This window comes from Aedes albopictus, chromosome 2 (assembly GCF_035046485.1).
Source record: "Aedes albopictus strain Foshan chromosome 2, AalbF5, whole genome shotgun sequence".
Taxonomy (NCBI): Eukaryota; Metazoa; Arthropoda; class Insecta; order Diptera; family Culicidae; genus Aedes; species Aedes albopictus.
Window position 1 is genome coordinate 166,430,878 of NC_085137.1, and position 28,000 is coordinate 166,458,877.

The 28,000-nt window shown below is 42.3% G+C and overlaps 2 protein-coding genes across 2 annotated transcripts; one reads left to right on the forward strand and one right to left on the reverse strand.

Annotated features, from left to right (window-relative positions):
- The first annotated feature begins 1,017 nt into the window (after positions 1 to 1,017).
- On the forward strand, positions 1,018 to 5,830 carry LOC134285947 (uncharacterized protein K02A2.6-like). The gene is made up of 2 exons (XM_062847505.1): positions 1,018 to 3,338; positions 3,436 to 5,830. Exons 1-2 carry the CDS (start codon positions 1,422 to 1,424, stop codon positions 5,326 to 5,328), a joined length of 3,810 nt encoding a protein of 1,269 aa, XP_062703489.1. The 5' UTR covers positions 1,018 to 1,421; the 3' UTR covers positions 5,329 to 5,830.
- A 6,321-nt stretch (positions 5,831 to 12,151) lies between these two features.
- LOC109406928 (cytochrome c oxidase subunit 4 isoform 1, mitochondrial) lies at positions 12,152 to 27,590 on the reverse strand. The gene is made up of 3 exons (XM_029867316.2): positions 27,434 to 27,590; positions 26,694 to 26,919; positions 12,152 to 12,641 (listed from the first exon to the last, which is right to left on the reverse strand). Exons 2-3 carry the CDS (start codon positions 26,898 to 26,900, stop codon positions 12,315 to 12,317), a joined length of 534 nt encoding a protein of 177 aa, XP_029723176.1. The 5' UTR covers positions 26,901 to 26,919; positions 27,434 to 27,590; the 3' UTR covers positions 12,152 to 12,314.
- Positions 27,591 to 28,000: the final 410 nt, after the last annotated feature.

Genomic DNA, 28,000 nt, shown 5'->3' on the forward strand with positions numbered 1-28,000 from the left:
AAGAAGTCTGGTTTCAGAATTCTTCACACCTGACGCAAGAGCTTTAACTCCTGCTTTCACAGCCATTTTTGTAGCTGTTGTAGGGTATGAACATGCCAGCATTGGGTAGAAGCGATTTACCGTGGAAGGAAAAGTGTCACCTCGGTCGAACGAGACACAGGTAGAAGGAGGGGGAAGGAGAAATAGATTGGGTTGGAGTTGTGAAAAGCAATCGGACAGAGTTAACAGATAATTTCGGGAAAATAAAGATTGTAATGTTTTGAAACGTATTGCGGTGATTTGTTTGATTGAGAAGTAATATCTACATCTGGCGACGAGCGATAGAGGAATCGGAAGGTAAATATAAATTGAGTGTTGATGAAATATGGCAGTTTATGTGATCGGAATCTGAAAAGTGAAACGGGGGCATGATGGCTGCTTTGTGCGTGTTTTTTTTTTCTTTTTTCTGTCGACGAAGAAGGGGCGAGGAAAAGACAGCTGGTGCTATCTGTTGATACTAAAACTTTCAAATGTAAACAATGTCGTGCGTAGGTAGTGAAATGCAAGGGTGCGCAAATGAAAAAAATGGAAAGCAAATTGAGAATGTTGATTTTTTTTTAAAACCGATATTGAAATAAATTTCTGCAGCTAGGGGGCTGGAAATTTGATGTTGGTTGATTGCTAGCCTCTTGATTATTCAATTCCTGCAGCTAGGGGGCTGGGAACGGATGGAGGACTCACAGATGGAATGTTTCTGCAGCTAGGGGGCTGGAAACCAATATGAAAATTGATTACAATTGGATGCTAGATGTTATAAAAAAAAGTTTCTGCAGCTAGGGGGCTGGAAACCGATATGAAATTGATTGCAATTGAATGCTAGATATTAATAGTTTTTGCAGCTAGGGGGCTGAAAACGATAACTCGATTTGGGATACGGTCGACTATGTGAAGTACTATAGAATGCTAGATATTAATAGTTTTTGCAGCTAGGGGGCTGAAAACGATAACTCGATTTGGGATACGGTCGACTATGTGAAGTACTATAGTTTCTGCAGTTAGGGGACTGGAAACATTTCTCAAAAGAATTCAATGGAATATTTTTGCAGCTAGATGGTTGAGAACGATCACCAGCATGGCATACAGTCGACGACAGTTTCTTCAGCTAGGGGGCTGGATTCTCGGATATTGGTATGACTTTATAGTTACTAAGCAAATGGAGGATTAAAATATAAAATGCATATTAGGTAAATTGGTATTGATAATAATATCGAGACTAATAAACTTGTTTCCTGGCTTCAATTAGTGTTTTATTTGATCAGTGCTTGGGTAAATTATGTTCATGTTTTGTTGTTACATGTTTTTATTGCTTGATCATTATTATGATCGCATGATTTATTCATTTTAATCTGAGATAGAACAAATTTTGTTCTCATTTGTTCCAGATGGAAGAAAGTCGACCCTTGCCTATGTTCAGATGCGAACAGATTGAGAGTGGAAAATTAGCCAAAGAGTGGCTCGAATGGAAGGGTGCGCTTGAGATTTATTTCGAATCGTACCAAATTACTGATCAAAGGCTGAAGCGTTCGAAGATGTTACATTTGGGGGGCCCTCAACTCCAAAAGGTTTTCAGGAGTCTTGAAGGAACTGAGAATTTTCCCATTGTGTTACTGGAAAAACCCTGGTATGACGTTGCAGTAGAACGACTGGATGCTTATTTTAAGCCACGCAGACAAGATGTACTCGAACGGTATAAGCTACGGAATATGAAGCAGGGTTCAAATGAGCGGTTCTCGCACTTCGTTCTACGCCTTCGACAGCAACTGCTGGATTGTGGGCTAGAAAAGTACCCTCAAGAGGTCAGAACCAGTGTGGAAGAAATGATGCTGATTGACGTAATCGTGGAGGGGTGTACCTCTCCAGAATTGCGCCGCAAAATTCTGGAAAAGGACCAATGTCTTTCCGAAATTGAAGCGTTGGGTAACTCGATGGAAAGTGTAAGGGCTCAGGAGCAGGAGATGACCAAGCATCCTCGAGACGTCACCGGAGAACTCGAAGTCCGCAATGTTGATAAGTTTTCGGCTGGTCGAGCTGATCGAAAGCAGGAACGAATTGTTAAGCGTTTTGTTGGTAGGCCTTCTTCGTATGGAACGGTTTCGAAAATTGTTTGTTACGCATGTGGCAAGCCCGGTCACATCTCTAGGGACGCGTCATGTCCTGCTAAGGGACAGAAATGCCGCAGGTGTCAAACACCTGGTCATTTTGAGAAAGCATGTCGTAAGCGGCCATCTACGTCTCAAGACAACACGATTCCAAGGAAAATCCGAGCGGTAAGCAACGAGTCGGCTTCCATCTCAACTGAAAAGGACATCTCCGTTGACCGGGTTGAACAAAAGGTATACTATACGTTTCATACCGGGAACGAGACAAACCTGATGCAATGTGTGGTCGGCGGAGTTTCCATTGAAATGATCATTGATTCCGGATCTGATGTAAATCTAATTTCGGCTGAGACATGGGAAGAAATGAAGGCTAAACATGTAGCTGTTCAGAAATGCACTAAAGGCGGTGACAAGGTTCTGAAAGCTTATGGTTCTGAAACTCCGTTGGACATACTCGGTTCTTTCGAAGCCATCGTGAAATTAGGACAACGTTCAGCCACTGCAGAGTTTTTCGTGGTCAAAACTGGGCAGCGGAACATACTTGGCGACACTACTTCCAAGCAACTCGGTGTGTTGAGAGTGGGCGTGGATGTAAACCAAGTTCAGCATAGTTTTCCTCCCATTCCGTTCCCGAAAATCAAGGGAGTACAGGTTCAAATCAAGATGGATCCAACAGCTGTACCCGTTTTCCAGCCATTGAGGAGAATCCCGATCCCACTAGAAGACGCCGTGAACAAAAAGTTGGACGAACTTCTTGCGAAAGATATTATTGAACCGAAGAAGGGTCCAGCCACATGGGTGTCCCCGCTGGTTGTTGCGAAGAAAGCCAATGGAGAGATCCGATTGTGCGTAGACCTACGGCGAGTTAACCAGGCCGTGGTCAGGGAACGTCATCCCATGCCTATTATTGAGGACGTCCTGGCGAAAATTGGCAGAGGGAACGTATGGAGCACACTCGATATCAAGGATGCTTTCTTTTTGTTGGAGCTGGATGAGAAATCAAGAAGTGTCACAACTTTCATCTCGCATCGGGGATTGTACCAGTTCAAACGCCTGCCTTTTGGACTGGTTTCAGCACCTGAGATGTTTCAGCGTACCATGGACGGCATTTTGGCGGACTGCGAAGGTGCCTATTGGTACCTCGACGACGTTGGTGTGGAGGGCAGTACTACTGAAGAGCATGACTCACGACTATCAAAGGTATAAAACTAAGTTTTGGTCTCGGTTTTGGTAAACAAATAGAGAGAAATGCTTCTGAATCACTAATTTCGTTGTTTTATTTGATTTTTGGTTCTAGGTACTGCAAAGGTTAAGCGACCATGGGGTGGTTTTAAATCAAGACAAATGTAAGATTCGTACCGATGATTTTCAATTTTTGGGATACCGTATCAATTCAAAAGGTATCCTCCCCTCTACGGAAAAGCAAAACGCGGTTGCTACGTTCCGACGGCCTACTAATGAATGTGAGGTGCGAAGCTTCCTGGGCCTGGCAAATTATATGGGTAAATTTGTTCCTGACTTGGCAACCATTGATGAGCCCCTTCGAAGCCTTATTCGAAAAGGGTCGAAGTTCCACTGGGGTGAGAAGGAAGAAGAAGCTTTTAATCAAATTAAATCCAGTATTGCAAACGCACCTTGCCTAGGGTTTTTCAAACCTGAAGATGAAACATCGGTTATGGCAGATGCTAGCCCTTATGCCTTGGGAGCTGTTTTACTGCAAACGGATGATAACAATGAAACTCGAGTGGTCTGTTTTGCATCCAAGTCTCTTACGGAAACGGAAAGACGATATTGCCAGACCGAAAAAGAGGCCCTCGCGTTGGTCTGGAGTGTTGAGAAATTCCAGAGTTATTTGATCGGTAGAGAATTCAACTTACTAACGGACTGTAAGGCACTTACTTTTCTTTTTTCTCCAACATCTCGCCCATGCGCTCGTATTGAACGTTGGGTGCTACGACTGCAAGGTTTCCAATATAAAGTTTCACACATTCCGGGAAGCTTGAATGTTGCAGATGTACTTTCACGGCTTTCTACTGTGCCACCCAAACCATTTGATGAAGGTGAAGAGTTAATGGTGCGTGAAGTGGTCAATTCAGCTGTAACTGCAGTCGCACTGAAATGGGACGATTTGGAAAAAGCTAGTCAAGATGACCCCCAAATCCAGCAGATTTTCCAAGCTTTGGATTCAGGATTGAAGGATGAATTGCCCTTGGAGTACAAAATGATATTTTCAGAATTATGTCGACTGAATGATGTGCTTCTAAGAATAGATCGTATCGTAATTCCACAGAAACTACAAGGACATGTTTTGAATCTTGCACACGAGGGCCATCCTGGAGCTCGAATCATGAAAGGACACCTTCGTGCGAACGTCTGGTGGCCAAAAATGGACCAGCACGTAGAAAGGCATGTTAAAGCATGCCGTGGGTGCTCACTTGTATCGTCCCCAAGTCCTCCCGAACCCATGATCCGAAAGGAGTTACCGTCACGTGCCTGGGAACAAATTGCGATCGATTTTCTAGGACCTTTGCCGAATGGGGAAAATCTATTGGTTTGCGTCGACTACTATAGCCGATTTGTAGAGGTTGTAGAGATGAATGATACTTCGGCCAAAGCCACAATCGACGAATTGATGATAGTTTTTTCCCGTTTTGGCATACCGGAGAGCCTTAAGGCGGACAATGGCCCACAATTTGTCGCTGATGATTTTCGTTCGTTTTGCGAGGAATATGGCATTCGCTTAGTGCATTCGATTCCGTACTGGCCCCAAATGAACGGCGAGGTAGAGCGCCAGAATCGATCAATCTTAAAACGATTAAGAATAGCACAAGAGTTGGGAAACGACTGGAGGACGGAATTGAGAAAATATTTGCTTATGTACCATGCAGCCAACCACTCCACAACAGGCAAACCTCCATCAGAACTGATGTTTGGTCGGCGCATACGGACTAAACTACCAAGCATACTGGTTGCTTCAGAGGAATTCGAAGTCGTGAGGGAAAGAGATGCTTTGGAGAAAGAAAAAGGAAAACTTTATGCAGACAGAAAACGTAGAGCTCAAGCAAGTGACGTAAATGTTGGAGACCAAGTGCTGGCGAAAAGGACACGGAGAGAAAACAAGCTTTCAGCAGATTTTGCGCCAGAGCCTTTCGTCGTTATTCGGAAGAGTGGAACGGATGTCACCATTTAATCTAGTACTACGGGAAAGGAGTATAGAAGGAGTTCAGCCCATCTGAAAGCACTTCCGAAAGCAGACAACTGCAACGCAGCCCAAGACGCCGTTGATCCACTTGAAGGGCCATCCACGTTGAACCTTGAGCGCAAATCTCAGGAAGGCGAGAAGACAGTGGCTTCATCGGAAGCAGACGACATGCCAATAGCAGGAGCTTCCAGGAGGACTCGCGTAGAACCTAAGCATTTGAAAGATTACATTACGTACTGAATAATTTCATAAAAGTAAGAGGGGGATGTAGGGTATGAACATGCCAGCATTGGGTAGAAGCGATTTACCGTGGAAGGAAAAGTGTCACCTCGGTCGAACGAGACACAGGTAGAAGGAGGGGGAAGGAGAAATAGATTGGGTTGGAGTTGTGAAAAGCAATCGGACAGAGTTAACAGATAATTTCGGGAAAATAAAGATTGTAATGTTTTGAAACGTATTGCGGTGATTTGTTTGATTGAGAAGTAATATCTACAGCTGTGTCTACCGGGACGTTTTCGTGTATATAGGCACGTTCCAATTGTAATGTGAGCTTTTCAATTTGCTCTGTAAACTTTCCTACATCACCGTTTTGCCTGGTTGCGTTTAATTTTGAAACAATCGTTTCAGGTGCGATTTTAATTTGACATTTTTCCTCAAGCTTTGCGATTATATCATCCACATCTTGAGGATTGTCTCCCACGGCTGCTCTCGCTTTTCCCTCCAAACGAGAAAGTATAACCTGAAGGGCAATTGCCTGGTTATCGTTATTAATTAAAGTTTTGCATGCCTTCAGAGCTGCCACTGTGCTAGACAATTTTTCCCCATCACCATTGTAAATCTGAATTAATATTGGGATTGTTCTAATCAATTCTGCAGCCTGCGCCTGCGCCATCTTTGCAATTTTTTTCAGTTTGTTTGCGAATATTACAGCTGATGCTATTGATTTGAATGACACTAGTTCAGAATTTTGTTTTATTTCGATTAAAGCATTAATCGCTTCTAACACTTTTTTACTTTTAATTAATATGGTTTGATTTTCAACAGAGTCTTCGATTTGTGTAATTTCCGATATCTGCTCAACTAAGGTGTTGGCTTTTTTTGATTTTAGTAACAAAATTCGATGAGACGATCTGACATTCACTTTCACTTTTAAATCGTTATAAATTTGTTTTAACAACTCATATCGTTCTTTCATTTGCATGTTCTGAACACAATTAGTTAAAATGAAAATTTTGTTTTTATTTCGTTACTCACTCATAAATGGTTTTTGAAGTTCTCGTTGGTTACCGTCGTCCTCGTCGTGTTATGCATCGGTGTACTGCGCAGCTATGGGGTGGCCTCGCCGAGCTGGATTGCTCCGGGCTTTTGTGATTTATTGTTGGAGATGTCGATGATGATTGTTCGGTGGTTGTCGCATAATCGTGAAAAACTGGAATCGCTGCTCTCTTGTGGAAAACTGGGGTCGCTGCTTTATCGTGGAAAACTGGGGTCGCTGGAACCGTTGCTGGATTATTGATGAGTTGGGTCGTTGTTGTTCATGACACTATTATAGTTGGTCGTCCTAATAATTCACACCATGTTCAAAGCTGCGATGGATTTCGCCGCTTTCAAGGCGATTTGTTTCTCCCGTTTTTTGTAAAGGCGATATAACGTGATGGCTAGGTGTATGGCAACTATGATGAAAATTAGCCACAGTAACAGGATTTGTTGCTGATGGTGTTCGTCGTGTGTCTGTTGATTTTCTACGATGGCAGTAAGCTGCACGTCGCCGTTTTCGTTGGCTTGCTTAGTTTGGGTTTTGCCCATAATGTGCGGGGAGATCACTGTTCGATTCACAAATTCACTTGACTTGGCACTACTGACACTTGAACTAAACTATTCTAAGTCTGGGACTTAGAATCTGTCGCGGTCGACATGTAGTAACGGTATTACATGTGAATACTTCGATGGTTCGGTTAAGAATGAATGTTTATTCCAACAAATCTTACTTGCTAAGTTACATGGATATTTGGATCGATCAGATATGTATCGATCCGCACTTACACATTCTAAGCATCTAGAGGGAGAAAGATAGAGTTGCGCTGTGCCAGGCAGTTAATAGCAACCAGATGGGTAAAGTAAAATTGAATGCATAATGCTGACTGTTACTTTGCAGTTCGTTCGCATTTGTGTTCTCACGCCACATGTTGGCTTATGAAATGTAAGTTGACCTGAGTGGGATTCGGGTCTGTCACCTCGATTGGTTACGACATGTTTTAGGTTTCAGTAAATGATTTAGGTTGCAGTTTTATGAACTGTATGAAACAAGAGTGGTCCGCTTTGGGAAACGAATAATATTGATTACAAACAGATGTAGGCACAGCACATCCTTATGAATCGGCCAGAAAACAAGGATGAAATTTACCGAAAATTTTGTCAATTATGACAAATTTGACAGGAATGCTCTGAGAATCTGAATAGTTGAAAAATTCTTAAAATGATTCAAGGGTAAACGCAAGAATTCGTCGGAGTTCTTGTTAACTTGTTAGGAACCCATCGGAGATTATTGTTGTCCGAAAATGTTCAAGAATACCGTCAACAACAGAAAAAAATGTCTTAGGTTCATCAACAGTTTAACTCGTAGTAAGCTCCGACAAGTTACAAAAACGCTAACGAATGTTATACCGTTTACCCCCGTTAGTTTGACCGCATCTAATCTGAACACTTTTTAATTAGATCCCCGCTAAACTGCACATCTTTCAAACTGAAAATGATTCAAACGTCATGAGCAGAATATGAAATGGAGTGAAACAGAACGCAGGATTAAAACAAAACAGCAAAACGCCCTTAAGGTTACTAGAAGTTCAAATTAAAAACTGGTTGGTTTGCATGAGGAGTCGTTCAAACAACGAAGGTTGACGATTATATCATTGGAAAAAGTATTTCATCATATATCGTTGCACCGGGAAGACACTTTGGAAAATATGACAGCGTTTTTAACCCTAAAAGGGATACCTTCATGGCCTCAGTTTCGTCACCTCGCTGAGTGTTTTCCATCTAAGGCGAGCTCTGAAAGGCGCCTGGGGTCCAATGGACCTCAAACCGGATTCTTTGACTATAATAATCAGGTGCACCGCGAAACAATTCATTTCCCAAAAGTGCACCGCGAGCCAAAAGGGCTGAAAACCCCTGGATTACACCATGCTTCCAAGGAAGTTGGCTTACCTCAGAGTCCCTGTGGCAATGGAGGCTAGGGTCAATCAGGGGCTTCAGGAAGTGCTCCATGCCGATATGATTGAACCAGTTATTGGGCCATCTGACTGAATTTCTCCAATGGTAGTGGTCCCCAAGGGGACTGATGATATGCGGCTATGTATTGATGTGCGATATCCCAATCAAGCGATACAACATGAGCACTATCCACTTCCAATTTTCGATACTTTTCTTAATAAGCTCAAAGGAGCGGTTGTTTTCCCAAAGCTTGATGTTTCCTCTGCCTCAAGGATCGGTATATTTGCCTCACTCCATTCATATTCACTCCTCTTTGCTGAAACGAATCGAGAAATATTCAGCAAATGGATCGTCGTGATCAAACACGCAACCCCATCACCAGTGGGAAGCGATGAGCCAGCTGCTTGACATGAATATTCGTTGCCATTCGTCGCAGTTTGGATCGCAAGCGAATGAATGAATAACGAATGGTGAAGAATGCTGGCCAGCGATTGAAGCGGCTATTATTATAAGTAGAAGAGAATTTCTGCATGTAATGCACACATTTTTAATGTATTGTTGTTGAAATGCTAGATTAGCAAAGAAAATAATTCGAAAACATCAAAAATTCGTATGCACAATATCAATCGCATCACTCACCAATCGCATTCGCTTGCGATGCGAATGTGGACGAATGAGTAATTTCCAAGTGTGGCTTCCCACCGTTCGCCGGAGTTTGCTGTCGTCGCTGACAAGCATACACACGAATATAAAGCGACAACCGTTCGCTGCTGACTGTCTTCGAATGTGGAAGAAGATGAAAAGTGGAAATCAGGAACCCTGCTCTGCCTACTACCACGTGGAACTACATCCTGAATCGCGAGAGGTAACAACCTTCATGACGAGCGGGGGTCTGATGCGTTTCAGGCGCCTAATGTTTGACATAAATTGCGCGCCAGAGATTTTTCAACGAATGAGCGAGATGTTGGCGGGCATTGATGGGGTAATAGTTTGTATCGATGATGTTGTGGTGTGGAGAGCGACTAACCGAGCACAATGAATGGTTACAAAAGGTGTTGGCTGTAATTAAGAGGAATCACGCTTTGCTGAACAAGGATGGATGCTTGTTTGAGGTGGAGGAGCTGGAGATACTTGGTTTCAAGATCAGCGGTCATGGTATAAGTCCTGCCGACGACAAAGTGGCAGCAATCAGAAGCTTTAGGGTGCCGGAGACAAGGGGAGAGGTTAGAAGCTTTGCGTTGTTTCGTTAGGGGTGAGGTGGATTTGTTTGGTACTGAGCAGAGGACAGCATTTGACGACCTGTGCAGCGAGCTAGCCGGCACTGTTTATCGTCTGGGATTCTTTGACCCTAATGACCCAACCGAACTGTATGTGGATGCGTCAGCAGTGGGTCTTGGTGCTGTGTTGACGCAGTTGTGTATGTTCCTGGAGCCGACAATATCTCGGACATCTTCTCGAGGCTGTGTCAGCGGACAGATCCACCTTTCGATGAGACTTCGGAGCACTATGTTTGTCGGTGACGGCCGATGGATGAGCTTAGAAAGAAAGCCAGTAATGAAGACGTACCCACAGAGGTTGCGAAGGCTATTGAATCTCAAGTGTGGCCATCACAGATGATTTCATATCAGTTTTATCCGAAGGAACTGGGGGTCATAGATAATCTAATGGTGAGAAATGGTGGAGTCATTTTTCCATCGTGGCTTCAGCAGGGTACGTTGGATGTCGCACATAGGGGTCATCCTGGAGTTGTTTCAATGAGAATATGGCCGTATATGGACCGCTCCGTGGAAAATCGTGTGCAAGAGTGTGCAGAGTGTGCATCAGTAAGCCAATAAGGAAATCCTGAGCCGATGCTACGTAAAGAAATGCCTGATCGTGCGTGGCGGGATTTGGCATTGGATTTTTTTTTTCTGCAAAGGAGTGTGTGACACTTTTGGTTATAGTTGATTGCTGCAGCCGATTTTTGACTGTGATTGAGATGAGGACAGCATGTGCGCACAAGAGTGTCGAGGCACTGGGGCGAGTGTTCGCGGAGCACACTTGTCCTGAAGCGGTTCGAACGGATGATGGACCTCCATTTGCCAGCGAGGAGTTTTCGAGCTGCTGTACCAGCGGGAAGCATCCAACTAGTCCGTGCCATCCTTGGTGTCATCCCCTACTGGCCCCAAATGAGTGAGTTGGTCGAAAGACGGAACCAGGGGATGCTCCGAGCGTTGCGAGTTGGGAGGTTATTATGGGATGCCTGGAGGAGGGCGCTTGAGGATTGTGTGTATTCTTGCAGCACCGCTCCGCATTCTGTTGCCGGGGGGTCTCCGATGGAGCTGCTTACTGGAGGACCTGTAAGGGACCTGCTGCCTTCATTAGCACTTCACTGCGGGGGAGGCTGTGCCCCGATAAGCGACAGCACGCCAAAGGGGCAGATGTAACAATTGGAGACGCCGTCATGATCAAGGGTTATGAGATGGGAGAATTGGAGCCCAGCTTTCGACCGGAGTGTTCGGTGATTCAGAGAGGCGAAAGTGACGTTGTTGTTCTTGTTGGCAGTGGAGTTGGATATCGTCGGCCTGTAGCGCACCTCAGGGGGATGGCCCATTCCGCATGATGCAACGACCGATCCAGATCCTACAGATCCAGCTACGACAGATCCCGCTGTGACAGGTGCAGCTACGGCAGATGCAAAAACAGCTACCGAGAATGAGATGACTCGGAGCCCGATTTCTAAAGAAACGCCACCACCCAAGCGCTCCAGAAGAATTTCAAAAATGCCAGCACGTTATAACGAATGATTGGGTCAATTTTATTTTTCAACACTATGTCGGTATCAATAAAATTCTTTGTTTTTATGCATATTTCAATCCTCGGACCAGGTGAGGAATGTAGAGTACATAAACACTATTGATGTACCCTGCGGTAATTAGATTTATGTTATATTTGTCATTTGTATGTCTATTGTCTGTGACGCTTTGGTTCAAGCTTTGGTCGTCTATTTGTCTATGGAAATGTCATTATTGAGAAGCTCAAAAAATAAACAATAATGGTAGAAGTGTAACCACATCGGAAAGCGGAGTGACTAACAAATCGCTGTTCGTAACTTGAGTGAGGTATGCGGAATTTCTGTGTGGTATCCGAAACTGCACGTAATCCGGAGCGACTCGACACCAATCACCACAAAACTTGGGTTATTTGAAATACTTACCATCTGTTCCATTTGTTTATTAAGTCAAATTTTGTGTGTTAACAGAATTTGATTGTTTTACGATGTGTATGAAGATACTCATGACAGGTAATTGGATAAAAAAAGAGAGGCATTCAGCTGACAATGAGTGTGGCGAAACACGAATGAAAAAAAAGAGATTATCAATTTTCATTTTAAATCTTCGATTTTTTTACATTCTGGTCGTAACTAAAAAATGCCAAACAGCCTACACACTCAAAACAGATTCGCGGGCTCGGCAAAATCGCGCACAGCCGACTGCTCAGTAAAACTATCAGCTGATATCCCAGCAAAAAGTGACATTTGTTAGCTGACTCAGAAACAAGCAAAGCATTTCAAAAACCCCGCTATACACTGACTTCTCAATATGTATTATCGAAAACAAGATTTTTAGCATGATTTTTCTTTATCATTTTATTGTTCAGCCTACTGGAATCAGTGGCTCGAGACCCAACGTACGCCTCTAGCTGGTGCCAATTTAAGATAGGATTTTATAATACACATTTACCAACTAAGTATCCCACGTCCACCCGGAAGCAGAAGCGGCCGTTTACTTCCACTTGTTGTTTTCGTAGTCCCACTTGGACGACAATCCGGTAATGTTGCCAACGCCGAGATCCAGCATACGCTTGAGCTGAGCCTTCTGGTGCTCGTCGTCGAAGGTTACCGGGATGTCGTCGTACACGAAGGCCTTCATCAGCATCATGGTGGCCAAGCTCATCGAGAGGACAATCAGACCGAAGCCGACGCTCAACTTCCACTCGCCGGTCGGGTACTTAATCTCGGAGAAGGTCTGGCAGAACGAAGCACGGTACAGGGCTTTCTTTTCCTGCATGGACAGCTTCTTCCAGTCTCCCTTCTCCTTTTCGCGCAGGGCCTGCAAGTAGCAAATGAAAGAAATAATTATTATTGATTTGAAGGATAGATAGCCTAGCACCCTTGTAAAACTTTTCCATCACGATTGATACAATCAGTTTTTAGTTACAGTATTAACCATATAAGTTTAACCAGTTTGGCTCAGTTTGTTCTATCCCATTTGCTAGACAGGTAAGATGTAGAAGGCAATTATAACGCGTTCTGATAAGTGTCTATTAGGGTGTCCCAAAATAGAAAAAGTGTCAAAAAGTTAACTTGCTCACCCTTAGAATGATAGATTAGGGTCTTAGAAACAATAGTTCCATACATGAAAACTCAATCAAAAAATATTTAGAGGTTGCACGCATCGATTTTATGAAAAATGGACGATTTTTGGTATTTTTACCAAAAAAAAGCTAATATGAGTTGAAAAATAAAAGAAATAAAAGTCATCAATCAAAGTAAATCATAGTTCTGGGTCCCGCAAACAAAGTTTGGAGGGAGTTTAGGTCGACAAAGCTGATTTTATATGTTTGGCAAAGGTTAAAATATCAAGAAATCACGATTTTTTTCACCAAAATTTTCAAAAATGCTCAATTTATAAGGATTTTGAAATTTTTCCTGTGATTCGCGATTCCCTTATTTTATAGCAAATTTTGTGTAGATTATTTCGGCTGAAGACAGTTTTGAGCTATCTCTTTCATGAGTTGAGATATCAGTATGATAATGATAACACAATCAATGAAAAAAACGTGTTTTCTTACGTTAATTGATTTTGTTCACTAGTTTCCAAGGCTACCATGCAATTAAAACAACACACGACAAATGTTTGACATTATAGTACGTGCAAGTGTACATTTTATAAGAATGTCAGAAATTATTGGGTTGCTTTGATCATTACTGATTCATACTACATGACAGCAACAATATGTATTGTTTTGAGAGTTAATCATCGATTTATATCTATACATGCTGAACATAACTTTTCACACCCGCTTTGTGAAAACGAGAAGATTTTTTTTTTTCTTAGATTTCATCTGTTGATCAGATAACAGAGTAAGCCAACGATTTTTGGTTGCAAATTATGTTTTAACAAGTAAGCTGCGCAGCAGAAAGATTTTAGCATTGACATTTCTTAGGTTAACACCTCTTGTAACATATTAGACCAGTCACTAAGTTATATTTATTTTTTTAAATAATAGTGGAATCTGAACATCCTGATGATTTCTAAAATCAAACCCTAGCTGCAAATATGTGAGCTAATGGTTTGTTTTCAAAATCAAATTATTTAATAGATCTCAATATTATGTAAAGAATCTGCTTTAGTTACAATTCGCGAATAAAAGAAGAAAAAATATCCTAGTAATTCGTAAAAACTCCTGCATTTCCATGCACATATTAAAATTTTATGTCGATTGGCTGAAACAACAAAACTATATTTATCTTTCTTTCAGTTTTTATTAGCTATTTTATTTTCATTTTAGCAAGGATGTTTTCGATCATCTGGCAATCATTTGACTCATTTGTCTATAACTCAGTTCAGAAACCTAATATTAAAATGTGATGTTCGACAAGCTTGTAGATTATTGTTTTTCCTACAATTATCACCAAAGACGCCATATTCAAACTCTTATATTTACGGCGTAAAAGTGTTAGTACTACCTACTCATACTAAACGATCGGATTTTTCGATCGTTTAGTATGAGTAGGTGGTACTAGCGGTGTCACGCCGCATATATGAGAGTAAGGATATGGCGTCCTTGGTGATAATTGTGGGAAAAACACTTATCTACAAGTTTGCCGAACAACTCATTTCACTATTATGCTTCTGAACTGAGTTATGGATAAATGAGTCAAATGATTGCCAGGTGAACGAAAACACCCTTGCGTATTTAGTTTTTAGTTTTCAATGTTAGAGCAGTAGTTCTGGTATAACTAGAAAGAACCTATATGTTTGCTTAACAAGAGTACCAACACCTATTTAAAAAGGTAAACATTGTTTAGCGATCTACACATCACTCAAAATATATCATAGAACTTCACACATGGAATTTGATTGTCTGCCTTGCGATCACTTATATTTTTAAAGTTTCGCAACGAGTCACTTTTTGAGTTTTTCTTCGATTCAGTAAGCACAACCAATGTAAAATGATCAAAGTAACCTATTTTTTTCTGAAAATCTTCAAAAATGTGTACTTACATAACATAACATGTCAAACACTTGTTATTTGCTTTTTTTGCATGGTAGCCATAGAAACTAATGAACAAAATCGATTAACGTAAGAAAACACGTTTTTTTTTTCGTTGATTGTGTTATCATTATCATACCGATATCTCAGCTCATGAAAGAGATAGCTCAAAACTGTCTTCAGCCGAAATAATCTACACAAAATTTGCTATAAAATAAGGGAATCGCGAATCACAGGAAAAATTTCAAAATCCTTATAAATTGAGCATTTTTGAAAATTTTGGTGAAAAAAATCGCGATTTCTTGATATTTTAACCTTTGCCAAATATATAAAATCAGCTTTGTCGACCTAAACTCCCTCCAAACTTTGTTTGCAGGACCCAGAACTATGATTTACTTTGATTGATGACTTTTATTTCTTTTATTTTTCAACTCATACTAGCATTTTTTTGGTAAAAATACCAAAAATCGTCCATTTTTCATGAAATCGATGCGTGCAACCTCTAAATATTTTTTGATTGAGTTTTCATGTATGGAACTATTGTTTCTAAGACCCTAATCTATCATTCTAAGGGTGAGCAAGTTAATTTTTTGACACTTTTTCTATTTTGGGACACCCTAGTGTCTATATTTGATCTACAGTGTCGGACAAAGTACCTCGGACAGTCGGACAGTACCTCCAAAGTTACAGATATACGGTGCAACGAAATTCCAACCCCAGATTTTTTTTATGGTTATTCGTGGTCGATTCAAAAAAATGTCCCCAAGTTTAAATGGCATCCTTAGTTTTGGTACTTGTTTATCAATCCTCAAGTATCAGATACTCGCATATATCCTTTGGTAATGGCAATCTGAAAGTGGTCCTATTATTTTGTCGTTTCGTACATCTGTAACTTTTGATGCAGTGTGTGGAATCCGGATAATACAGCGGAAGAATCACCCAACAGTTGGCCTGTGGCCATTACCTACGTGCTACTCGGTCTGCTGCCGCCTGGAGAAAGAGAGCCGAAACGGTGGTTGTCACTCTGACGATGCAGTGAAAGGATGAAGGGTATCGCGCTACTTGGGCGGTGGTTTTCTTCGTCTGTTATTTTCGTCTGTTTTCCACTGTAACTCGGTCAATTTTGAACCGATTGACTTGAAATTTTGTACACGGGTAGATACTATACCTATCTCACCGCATTCCAAGAATTGTGTCAATTGGTTCAAGATTGACTGAGTTATAGTGGAAAACAGACGAATATAGAAGCCACCGCCCAAGTAGCGCGATTCCCAACCTCTTGTTCACCCATTTGACACTTCGCTGGAAGACAACACACTGGAAATTACACACTCATAGATGATTACTCATTATGCCTGCGTACACCCCACATCCCACTCCTTCTCTAAAAAATACAAAAAAATGTGAATACTCAGGCTTATAAAGTTCAACCAAATTTTTTTTAGGTAGGGAATCGCGCTACTTGGGCGGTGGCTTCTATATTCGTCTGTTTTCCACTATAACTCAGTCAATCTTGAACCAATTGACACAATTCTTGGAATGCGGTGAGATAGGTATAGTATCTACCCGTGTACAAAATTTCAAGTCAATCGGTTCAAAATTGACCGAGTTACAGTGGAAAACAGACGAAAATAACAGACGAAGAAAACCACCGCCCAAGTAGCGCGATACCCTAAACCACTCATGTTCCAAGAAGGGTTTAGTGAAACAGATGAGAAGATGTGTTGTGGGGTGTGAATATAGTTTACTGTTATTCTCCATGCGTGTCCGTCCCCTAGCAAGCATCAGCTAAGATGGCGGGGAACGGATTAATCCAATGAGTTACGCAGTGTTCGCTACTGTAGTTGATGTTTTCAGTTTTGGAAACACTTGAATTTTGTTTAATACATTCATTCAGCAAAACATTTTTCATTTTGTTGCAATTCGGTTTATAATTTTTTGCAATTTCTCATCGTAATAGGCTGTTTTACCTCACGCAAGTCTGACAGGAAAAGGCCTAATTTCCCACCCCCAATAAACAGTGCTGTAATGGTTCATTACAGCACTGATTTGCGTTGCGTAATGAACCATTACAGCACTGTTTTCAGTTTTGATCAACTTCTTGATGCTTTGTGGACGCAGTTTTGAAAAATTGTGACAACTGCACAGTATAACCTGTTATGTTCAGATTTTCTCAAACATGGCTATGAACATCAGTGTGCAGCTTGATGGAAAAGTTTTGTTAAAAACTATCCTCAAGGGCAATTTATGAAATTGCAAAAAACGTTGTACGCAACTCGGTGCAGAACTCGATTTTTCCAGCACTCGTCGTAATTATCCAACTCGGCAAGCCTCGTTGGATAAATGTACGACTCGTGCTGTAAAAATCGTCATTCTGCACCTTGTTGCGTAAACTACTATTTAATCAAATATAAAAGTGTTGATAATGCATTCACAGTACGATAAATATTTTAACATTTAAATAAATTTTGACACTTCGCTGGAAGACAACACACTGGAAATTACACACTCATAGATGATTACTCATTATGCCTGCGTACACCCCACACAGTGAACAGAACTCAATCAATTAAATGCAAATCAAAATTCACGTAACTCCATGGCGACTGTCAAATCGGTTCACTAGAAACCGAGCATCGCGTCGGCAAACTTGTGCATTTTGTATAAAAAATGGCTGGTGGCCTTATTGTTTTATTCGACACTGTATATTTCGCCGAAGAACTCGGTATAGAAGGGCCAAAGACATTGCTGTGCCTAAAATGGACGAGCGATTTATTTACAACGCCTGAAGAATTCTTCGCAGATACTCAGACGAAGCCGTGCGCCAAAATTTGTGTGGTGGATGCCAGATATTTTTTTTTTTTTCAAAAATCTGTATCCCATACAAAAATAAAATAGCCCCTCTAGCTAAAAAATCTGTGTTTCATATAAAAAATCTATTCGGTTGCTCAAAAATCTGTATAATACAGATATATCTGTATATATGGCATCCCTGGATGAGGAAGTGTTCCCAGAAGATTAAAGTATGCGTTCATAGATAAATCTGCTTGGAATTCCAAGATTTGGCGGGAAGTTCGAGCTCTGGACATCGTTTTCTCACATCACAATGATGACACCAAATGTGTTGTTGTTAGACAACCAATTTTTGAACTGTCATATCTCGGAAACAAGTGAACCGAGTTGAATAAAAATGTTCACGTTTATCATTTTTATTTTCATTTTGCAGCATTTGGTGGGGCAATGAGAGCGCAAGTCAGTCCAAAGCCGATGATAAGAAGGGGTAATGGCTGAATAGTCTTTGTTGATCACACAAACGCCATGGAATATTTTTTTTACATAATCATTTATTTAAGGCTCATGCGCCAACAAGCTTAACGGAGCCGAATTCAGTTAAAACTTTTTACAATTCGGCACCAACATTTCAAAAGGGCGTAACTGCTTTTGCAACCAATGCCTTCTCACAGAGCTGTGGGTCGTATTTCATTCATCTCACGCAATTCACATCCATTAATCGAAAGAGGAGGATTTTATCTTTCTATTTGTGCTAAGAGCAGAGTTTAAAATTTTCATTTTCAATGAGTGAAATTCAACGTGAAGTTTGAAGATTCTCAACTGAGGGATCAAAATAAAATTCATTTTGGTGAATGAATTTTTTCACCTATTCATTCATTTTTCTGTCACTGACAAATTTCATTGAGAAATAAAACTGGACCGTAACTCCCGATCATACTTCCAATTACCTCAAAACTTGTGTAAAGTAGTTAATTAGAATATTAATTATGTTCTCTATTTGTCCATTAAGTCGGATTGTGCGTCTGTTAACAGAAATTGGACATTTTACGACGTGCGAAAAAATATTCGTGATAGAGAATTGAATGAAAAAAGAGAGGCATTCAGCTGACAATGAATGTGGCCAAACACGAATGAAAAAATGAGATTGTCAATCTTCACTTTCAATCTTCGAATTTTTTACTCTCTGGCTAAGAGATTGCTCGAGAGGGATGGGATACGCTCCACAGCTTTGTGAGAAGGCATTGGTTGTAAATGCAGTTACGCCCTTTTGAAATGTTGGTGCCGAATTTCAAGTTTTTGATGGCAGGGATAAAGACGGAGGCTTCTTGACGGACGAACGTGAGGTGATTGAAAGGTGGAAGCAGCACTTCGATCAGCACCTGATCGGCGTGGAGAACGTAGGCACGGGAGCCCACGGCAACGGAGGAAACGACGACGCCAGTGCAGCGGAGGACGGAAATGAACCAACTCCCACGCTGAGGGAAATTACGGATGCCATTCATCAGCTCAAAACCAACAAAGCAGCTGGTAAGGATGGTATCGCAGCTGAACTCATCAAGATGGGCCCAGAAAAGTTGGCCACCTGTCTGCATCGGCTGATAGTTAGGATCTGGGAAACCGAACAGCTACCGGAGGAGTGGAAGGAACGGGTAATCTGCTCCATTCACAAGAAAGGCGACCATTTGGAATGTGAGAACTTCAGGGCGATCACTATTTTGAACGCTGCCTACAAAGTGCTATCCCAGATCATCTTCCGTCGTCTGTCACCTAAAACGAATGAGTTCGTGGGAAGTTATCAAGCCGGCTTCATCGACAACGGACCAGATCTTTACCGTACGGCAAATCCTCCAAAAATGCCGTGAACACCATGTCCCAACGCATCACCTGTGGAACGGTGGCAGAGCTGTACACCCGCCTGAAATGCGAAGCTGCCAAGGTCGGACTGGTGGTGAATGCCTCAAAAACAAAGTACATGCTGGTAGGCGGAACCGAACACGACCGGATCCGTCTGGGTAGTAATGTTACGATAGACGGGGATACTTTCGAGGTGGTGAAGGAATTCGTTTACCTCGGATCCTCACTGACGGCTGACAACAACGTGAGCCGTGAAATTCGGAGGCGCATCATCAGCGGAAGTCGGGCCTACTACGGGCTCCAGAAGAAACTGCGGTCGAAAAAGATTCACCCACGCACCAAATGCATCATGTACAAAACGCTAATAAGACCGGTGATCCTCTACGGGCACGAGACATGGACCATGCTCGAGGAGGACCTGCAAGCACTCGGAGTTTTCGAGCGACGCGTGTTAAGGCAATCTTCGGTGATTTCTCCTGTACACCATGGTGTGTGGCGGAGAAGGATGAACCACGAGCTCGCTGCACTTTACGGCGAACCCAGCATCCAGAAGGTGGCCAAAATCGGAAGGATACGATGGGCAGGGCATGTTGCAAGAATGCCGGACAACAAGAAGGCCGTGGAGCGCAGATCCGATGGGCGGACCAGGTAGAGTGTGACTTGGCGAGCATTGGGCGCGACCGAGGATGGAGAGCGGCAGCCACAAACCGAGTATTGTGGCGTACTATTGTTGATTATGTCTTGTCTTAACCCTCGAACGATCGCGCTGTTGTATTTTGTACAACTCGTTAAAAAAAATCTCGCTTTTTGTATTCAGCATTAGCGTGGTGCAAGCAGTGGTGACCAACCGCACGAGTTACGAAAGGGTAAATGTGATGTTGAACAAATAAATGTATGTATGTATGCTAACATGCTGCAACCCATGGGAAAATCTCAGGAGTCCCTGAAGAAATCTTTTGAGAAATTCCTAAAAAAAAAATGCAATACGATTTTTTTCAGAAATACTCACAGCCATTTCAAGAGGAATTCAAGCAAAAAATCTTAGATTAATTTTCTAAGCCCTAAGGTATTTTTGAACACCCTTGGAGAAATCACATGAGTTGCTGGATGAATCTGAGGAAAAAATCCTGGAGGAATCCCAGGATAAATCTAAGCAGGAATTCTGCGAGAAAAAACGTGTTCCAGGCCAACAGGGTTGCGGCAGCGGGGAAATAATCCGACTCCAAAAAGTTAGGGAGTCTTTGAAGAAGTCACAGGAAGTATCCCAGGAAAAATTCCTGGAGAAATCCTCGAACGAATCTTGAGTAATCCTAGCAGGATCATTCCTGCTTCGAATGAATCGCAGTAGGAATTTTTGGACTAATCATAGAAATCTCTGGAGGAGTTCCTTCGGACATGGATCAAAAGTGTGTGTGGCGACACCTCTATATCTCTAACTCTGAAGAAACTGTGCTTGAATTTAATTAATTTGCACCTAGGAAAGACGGGAGAATAGGAAGTTTGCAATGGTTGTTCCGCCGTAATACAATGCCATCGTAGTAGTGGTTCCCTTATGGTTCCATGTAGCTCCTATTTTCATCCTACTGAAAACAAAGGATTGAAGCGCTGTTTGTTTTGTTTCTTATTTTTGGTTAGAAGTGAACACGCATGAAAACCAAAAGAACAGAATCAATCGCTTGTTTTCGAATAAGATGAATTTGGGAGGGTTGTGAGATTACTAATGGCACTCAGACCCTATGCTGCCTAATGTAGAGCATTAAAAGTTGCTATAGCCAAAAATTAATTCATGCCTAGATCGCTATCAGTTGTAGCAATAACGACTAGAAGCAGTGTAAGAATCGACTGATTAAAAGTTCCCGGTTTCTCGTTTTGGTTAGTAAATAGTCCCTTTGTTTTGCAGCTCCTAAAAAGTTTCCTAATAAAAATAAGTACATATATTAGGGTGACGATGGATATTATCGGCAGGTTTGTTCTCTTCGTCAGGGGGGGGGGGGGGGGGTTGTCGGCCAAATTTCCTGAAACTTGGTCGTGTAATTCAGCTTAATTGGTAAGGATTAGAGGTCAACTGCAGAACCCGTAGCTTCCGGGAAGGTAAGCCCAGCTCCCTGGGTTAGTGGGTTGGTGTCAGGCCCTGCGAGCCAGCCGTAAAAAAGACTAGCACCGGAAAATCAACAAGAGAAGAATGCGAACCGATACCAATGGCGACGACCACAGCGACGAAAAGGGACTTGCGATTGGAAGCTCGGTACGTGGAACTGCAGATCTCTCAACTTCATCGGGAGCACCCGTATACTCGCCGATATACTGGAGGACCGCGGGTTCGGAATCGTAGCGCTGCAGGAGGTGTGTTGGACAGGATCTATGGTGCGAACGTTTAGAGGTAATCATACCATCTACCAGAGTTGCGGCAACACACGTGAGCTGGGAACAGCTTTTATAGTGATGGGCGACATGCAGAGGCGCGTGATCGGTTGGTGGCCGATCGACGAAAGAATGTGCAGGTTGAGGATCAAGGGCCGATTCTTCAACATTAGCATACTAAACGTGCACAGCCCTCACTCCGGAAGCACTGATGATGACAAAGACGCATTTTACGCGCAGCTCGAACGCGAGTACGACCGCTGCCCAAACCACGACGTCAAGATCATCATAGGGGATCTAAACGCTCAGGTAGGCCAGGAGGAGGAATTCAGACCGACGATTGGAAAGTTCAGCGCCCACCAGCTGACGAACGAAAATGGCCTACGCCTCATCGATTTCGCCGCCTCCAAGAACATGGCCATTCGTAGCACCTTCTTCCAGCACAGCCTCCCGTATCCTTACACCTGGAGATCACCACAACAAACGGAATCGCAAATCGACCACGTTCTGATTGATGGACGGCACTTCTCCGACATTATCGACGTCAGGACCTATCGTGGCGCTAATATCGACTCCGATCACTACCTGGTGATGGTTAAACTGCGCCCAAAACTCTCCGTTATTAACAACGTACATTACCGGCGGCCGCCCCGGTACGATCTAGAGCGACTGAAGCAACCGGATGTCGCCACCGCATACGCGCAGAATCTCGAGGCAGCGTTGCCGGACGAGGGTGTGCTCGATGTGGCCCCTCTAGAGGACTGCTGGAGTACAGTCAAAGCAGCCATCAACAACGCAGCCGAGAGCACAATCGGGTACGTAGAACGGAGTCGACGAAACGATTGGTTCGACGAGGAGTGCAGAGCGGTTCTGGAGGAGAAGGATGCAGCGCGGGCGGTAATGCTGCAGCATGGAACCCGACAGAATGTGGAGCGATACAGACAGAAGCGGAAGCAGCAGACCCGTCTCTTCCGGGAGAAAAAGCGCCGCCTGGAAGAAGCGGAGTGCGAGGAAATGGAACTGCTGTGCCGTTCACAGGAAACACGCAAGTTCTACCAGAAGCTCAACGCATCCCGCAAAGGCTACGTGCCGCAAGCCGAAATATGCAGGGATAAGGAAGGGAGCCTCCTGACGGACAAACGTGAGGTGATCGAAAGGTGGAAGCAGCACTTCGACGAGCACCTGAATGGCGAAGAGAATGTAGGCACGGAGGACCAAGGCAGCGGAGGAAATGACTATGTTGGTGCAGCAGAGGACGGGAACGAACCAACTCCCACGCTGAGGGAAGTTAAGGATGCCATCCACCAGCTCAAAAACAACAAAGCGGCTGGTAAGGACGGTATCGCAGCAGAACTCATCAAGATGGGCCCGGAAAAGTTGGCCACCTGTCTGCACCAGTTAGTAGTCAAGATCTGGGAAACCGAACAGCTACCGGAGGAGTGGAAGGAAGGGATAATCTGTCCCATCCACAAGAAAGGCGACAAGTTAATGTGTGAGAACTTTCGAGCGATAACCGTTTTGAATGCCGCCTACAAAGTGCTATCCCAGATCATCTTCCGTCGTCTTTCACCTAAAGTAAATGAGTTCGTGGGAAGTTACCAAGCCGGTTTCATCGACGGCCGGTCGACAACGGACCAGATCTTCACCGTACGGCAAATCCTCCAGAAATGCCGTGAATACCAGGTCCCAACGCACCACCTGTTCATCGACTTCAAAGCGGCATACGACAGTATCGACCGCACAGAGCTATGGAAAATTATGGACGAGAACAGCTTTCCCGGGAAGCTGACTAGACTGATAAGAGCAACGATGGACGGTGTGCAGAACAGCGTAAGGATTTCGGGTGAGCTATCCAGCTCATTTGAATCTCGACGGGGACTACGACAAGGTGATGGACTTTCCTGCCTACTATTCAACATCGCCCTGGAAGGTGTTATGCGACGAGCCGGGGTACGATCTTCACGAAATCCAGCCAATTTGTTTGTTTTGCGGATGACATGGATATTATTGCCAGAACATTTGGAACGGTGGCAGAACTGTACACCCGCCTGAAACGTGAAGCAGCAAAGGTCGGACTGGTGGTGAATGCGGCTAAGACAAAGTACATGCTGGTAGGTGGGACTGAGCGAGACAGGACAAGCCTTGGCAGCAATGTTACGATAGACGGGGATACTTTCGAGGTGGTAGAAGAATTCGTCTACCTCGGTTCCTTGCTAACGGCTGACAATAACGTGAGCCGTGAAATACGAAGGCGCATCATCAGTGGATAGGCTGACCATACGTCCCGTATTCAACGGGACAGTACCGTTTTTATGACCTTTTAGGGTTGTCCCGTCGTATTGTGGAAAAAGGTCAAAATGTCCCGTATTTTTCGGAAATTGAGCTCATTAGTGTTAACAAAAAAAGTAAAGTTTACTTTTTTAAAATAATGTTTGGAAATATTTTCCTATCATTACTCTTTTCAATGAAACAGATTAAGAAGTAAAGGTTTATCCTGTTGAAATTTCGAGTTAAATATTAATGATTTAAAGTATCAGAAATATTACCTAAGAGCTTACTAAAGTTCACAGTTCAATAGGTTTTTCGTGCTTTTGTTCAAATTCTCAATAAGTATAAAATGTAGTTTGTAAAGTGTTAATTAAGCTTAAGCCATAATTTAGTATTACATTAGAATATATCCTTTAGATTCTTCAGCAATTCTACAGGAATTCACTAGAATAAAATGTTAAATTCTCCATTTTTTTCTAAGTCTACAAATTAAGTCATGCAGAAAGGAGTTAAAGTTAAAAAATAATGTATATGATAAGGAATTTCAGACTTACATACGAAAAATGAAAATATTTGTTGAAAGAATCTCATACATGGCTCCTAAAATAGTTGCCCATAAGTATGAAGAAAAAATAAAAATGGACCAAACTACGACTATAATAAAATAACTACATTCAAAAATAAACATACAGAACTTTTGGCATTTTCAGTCATTCTTCAATTGCAAAAAAAACAATAATGAAACAATAAAATATTATAACTTCGAGACATATTCTTGATTATTTTGGTGCAATTTAAATTTCGAAAGTAATTCAGATTTGTTAGCTTTTAAGGTTTTAAATCACATAAAAATGGCTTCTACAAGTTTTAGCCAAAAATAATAGAATAAAGAGGCGATGAATAAAATGTGTTTTGGACTCCAACTCTGATAATTCTTATTTTCTAATCGGTTATGAATCTTACTGTCTTCAATTGTCTTCAAAATTAAATTTCCTAGAAATATGTTGAACATCAGTTTTTAATACTGCGGAAAAAACCTTATTTCTAGTTTTATAATTATTTAACTTTTGCACGCTTTAACTTTTTAATCGCTCGATTGATTCCTTCTGTGGTAACAATGATAGCTGAATAACAGCTTATTCAGCCAAAATTTTCAAAATCAAGTTTAAAAGCGGCTTATTCGTCTTTTGTACAGCAGTAGTGTTTGTTGTGTTATTTTTTAACATAATTGGCTTCTTTAGCGGTTTAGAGATAATTCCATATTCTGAATCTACATGCCAAACTGAGCCGAAATCCAAATTTTCATGAATTTTGGTGCCCGGGAACCTATTTAAAAATCAATTTGAAGTTTGTATGGGAGCGATTTGTCGAATCACCCCTCGTCGCATTTTGTACTGGGTGGAGCTGTCAAGCAGTAGCCCAGCTGTCAAAAGGTGTTTTCAAAAAATCTCTTTGAAATTGATTTTTGGTACCAAAACAAAGTTCTGAAACTCTGAAAAAAAAATCATAGTGGCTCAGAAAAAGGTGTTCTTTCGTATAAAAATGAAAAATCGATACATTTTTGAAAATTTAAAAACCCAATTTCAATGATATCTTAGGGGTCTCAAAACATTGTTTACACTCGCAGGTTTCTTTTCTTAAGTATTTTGCTTTTATAAGAGCACAATAATTTGTGTATCTGCGAACATTTGGAACATAATCATTCCCAAATGTGTATATGAAAAAATTTATAATTTCAGTCTTAAGCGTTTTGTATGTCCCGTATTTTATGTGCATATGTCCCGTTTTTATCTTGTTATTATCTGGTCAGCCTATCAGTGGAAGTCGTGCCTACTATGGGCTCCAGAAGAAACTGCGATCAAAAAAGATTCACCCCCGCACCAAATGTACCATGTACAAGACGTTAATAAGACCGGTGGTTCTCTACGGACACGAGACATGGACGATGCTCGAGGAGGACCTGCAAGCACTCGGAGTTTTCGAGCGACGGGTGCTAAGGACGATCTTCGGCGGTGTGCAGGAGAACGGTGTGTGGCGGAGAAGAATGAACCACGAGCTCGCTGCACTTTACGGCGAACCCAGCATCCAGAAAGTGGCCAAAGCCGGAAGGATACGGTGGGCAGGGCATGTTGCAAGAATGCCGGACAAACACCCTGCAAAGTTGGTGTTTGCTAACCATCCGGTTGGTACAAGAAGGCGTGGAGCGCAGAGAGCACGATGGGCGGACCAGGTGGAGCGTGATCTGGCGAGTGTTGGGCGTGACCGAGGATGGAGAGCTGCAGCTGCAAATCGAGTACTATGGCGGCAAATTGTTGATTCAGTATTATCATGAATTTGATGTGAACTAAATAAATGAAAATGATAGAGGTCAGCTCTGAGTTCAACAGCATTCAAAAACCTCCCCATGACGAAGAGAACAAAACTGCCGAAAATACACAACTCCCCCTACTAATAAGAAACGTTATTACCTAAAATCCAAGAAAAAAAAACTAGCCCGAATGATGGGAAATCCCTTAATCATCAACAAGTTCTCAAATCGCATTACACAAGCAGGAACAAGTTTTCCAACGCCCCACCCTATCTAAAGTTCCAGCAGACATCAAACTTACCATAACGTCGGGGGTGACCTCCTTGAAGCGGATGGCCGGCATCGGGTAGTCGACGCGATCGGCGTACACCGGCAGTCCGTTCCAGCCGTGGCCGACGACTTCGCGCTTGCCGATCTTCTGGGCAATCATGTCGTGCGAGAAGCGAACGCCCATCTTCTGCCGCAGGGCATTGCGGAGCACCACCGAAGCCAGATTTACGTTGGCCATGTTGCGATTTGTTTTGGATCTGGAAGAAAGTAGGAAGGATATTGAAAGATAAAGGATTGTATAATTTCGTCCGGTGGAATCATATGATCACTTTTTATTGCTTCGGAGTCAGCGATGCGATGTAAACGTCAGAGCGGATTCTCACAACCAGAACAGTAACTGTTACTCAGCGCCTGCTTTGTGCAGACAGGAAAATTTGTTATGTAACCGATGATAATAAATTACACTTATTTTTCCTATGTTGTTGAAATAAAAACAAATTTGATTGAATAAATTGCACAATTGGTAACTAATTCAATAGCAAATTATAAACAAAATCTGCAGGATTACAGAAAATTTTACTAAAAACTTGTCCTAACCCTAAATTTGCATTTTACACTTCTTACACAACTCCGGCAAAAACATTAGAAAATACGTAAAATCACCACTCGACAATCACAATCAATAATACTGTTAACACTTCTGCAAAATTTTCACTAAAGAACGTAAAATATTTCCAGAAAATCGTCGAAAAACTTTGGAAAACCACTCACCTTCGCAGAAAATTGTGACCGAATCGAAAATGCAGAAAGAAAAATCACCACTACTTGGGCGGCGCACTACACAAAAGACAAACACAGACAGACAGTGAACACGGCACGGATGGTTTTCTGTCAAAAAGCAACACACGCGCCCGAGCTGTCAAATGAGCGTCACAAAGCGTCACACGAAGCTAGAAAATGCAAAACAGGAACACTGGCGGGCGCTAACGGCGAGCGCTTCAAGTTCGGTTCGAATTCGCAACTTGGGTTGTGTCTGCGCTGCGTTATGCACACTGAAATGAAATTGTTTGAAAGTTTCAACACTCTAAACTCTTCTGTATTCAATAGACTGGGTCAACAAGGTCGATTTCTTAGAACAACGCTAAGCGTTCTTTAAGCGTCCATATTAATAAATAATAATAATAATAATATTGACTGCGAAATTTGCTTTTGACAAAACTCGATCCCAAAGGTTTGGTCACCCGAGCAGAGAATGAGAACAAACCTATAACAAAATGATAACTCATTTTGTTATTGATAACAAAATGAAATCAAAACAAGTTTTCGTTCCGAATTGTT

Coding starts and splice junctions, on each gene's coding strand:
- LOC134285947 (XM_062847505.1), top strand. CDS start 1,422: ATGGAAGAAAGTCGACCCTTGCCTATGTTCAGATGCGAACAGATTGAG. Junction 3,339..3,435: donor ATGACTCACGACTATCAAAG/GTATAAAACTAA, acceptor TTTTGGTTCTAG/GTACTGCAAAGGTTAAGCGA.
- LOC109406928 (XM_029867316.2), bottom strand. CDS start 26,900: ATGGCCAACGTAAATCTGGCTTCGGTGGTGCTCCGCAATGCCCTGCGG. Junction 12,642..26,693: donor AGGTCACCCCCGACGTTATG/GTAAGTTTGATG, acceptor TGCTACTTGCAG/GCCCTGCGCGAAAAGGAGAA.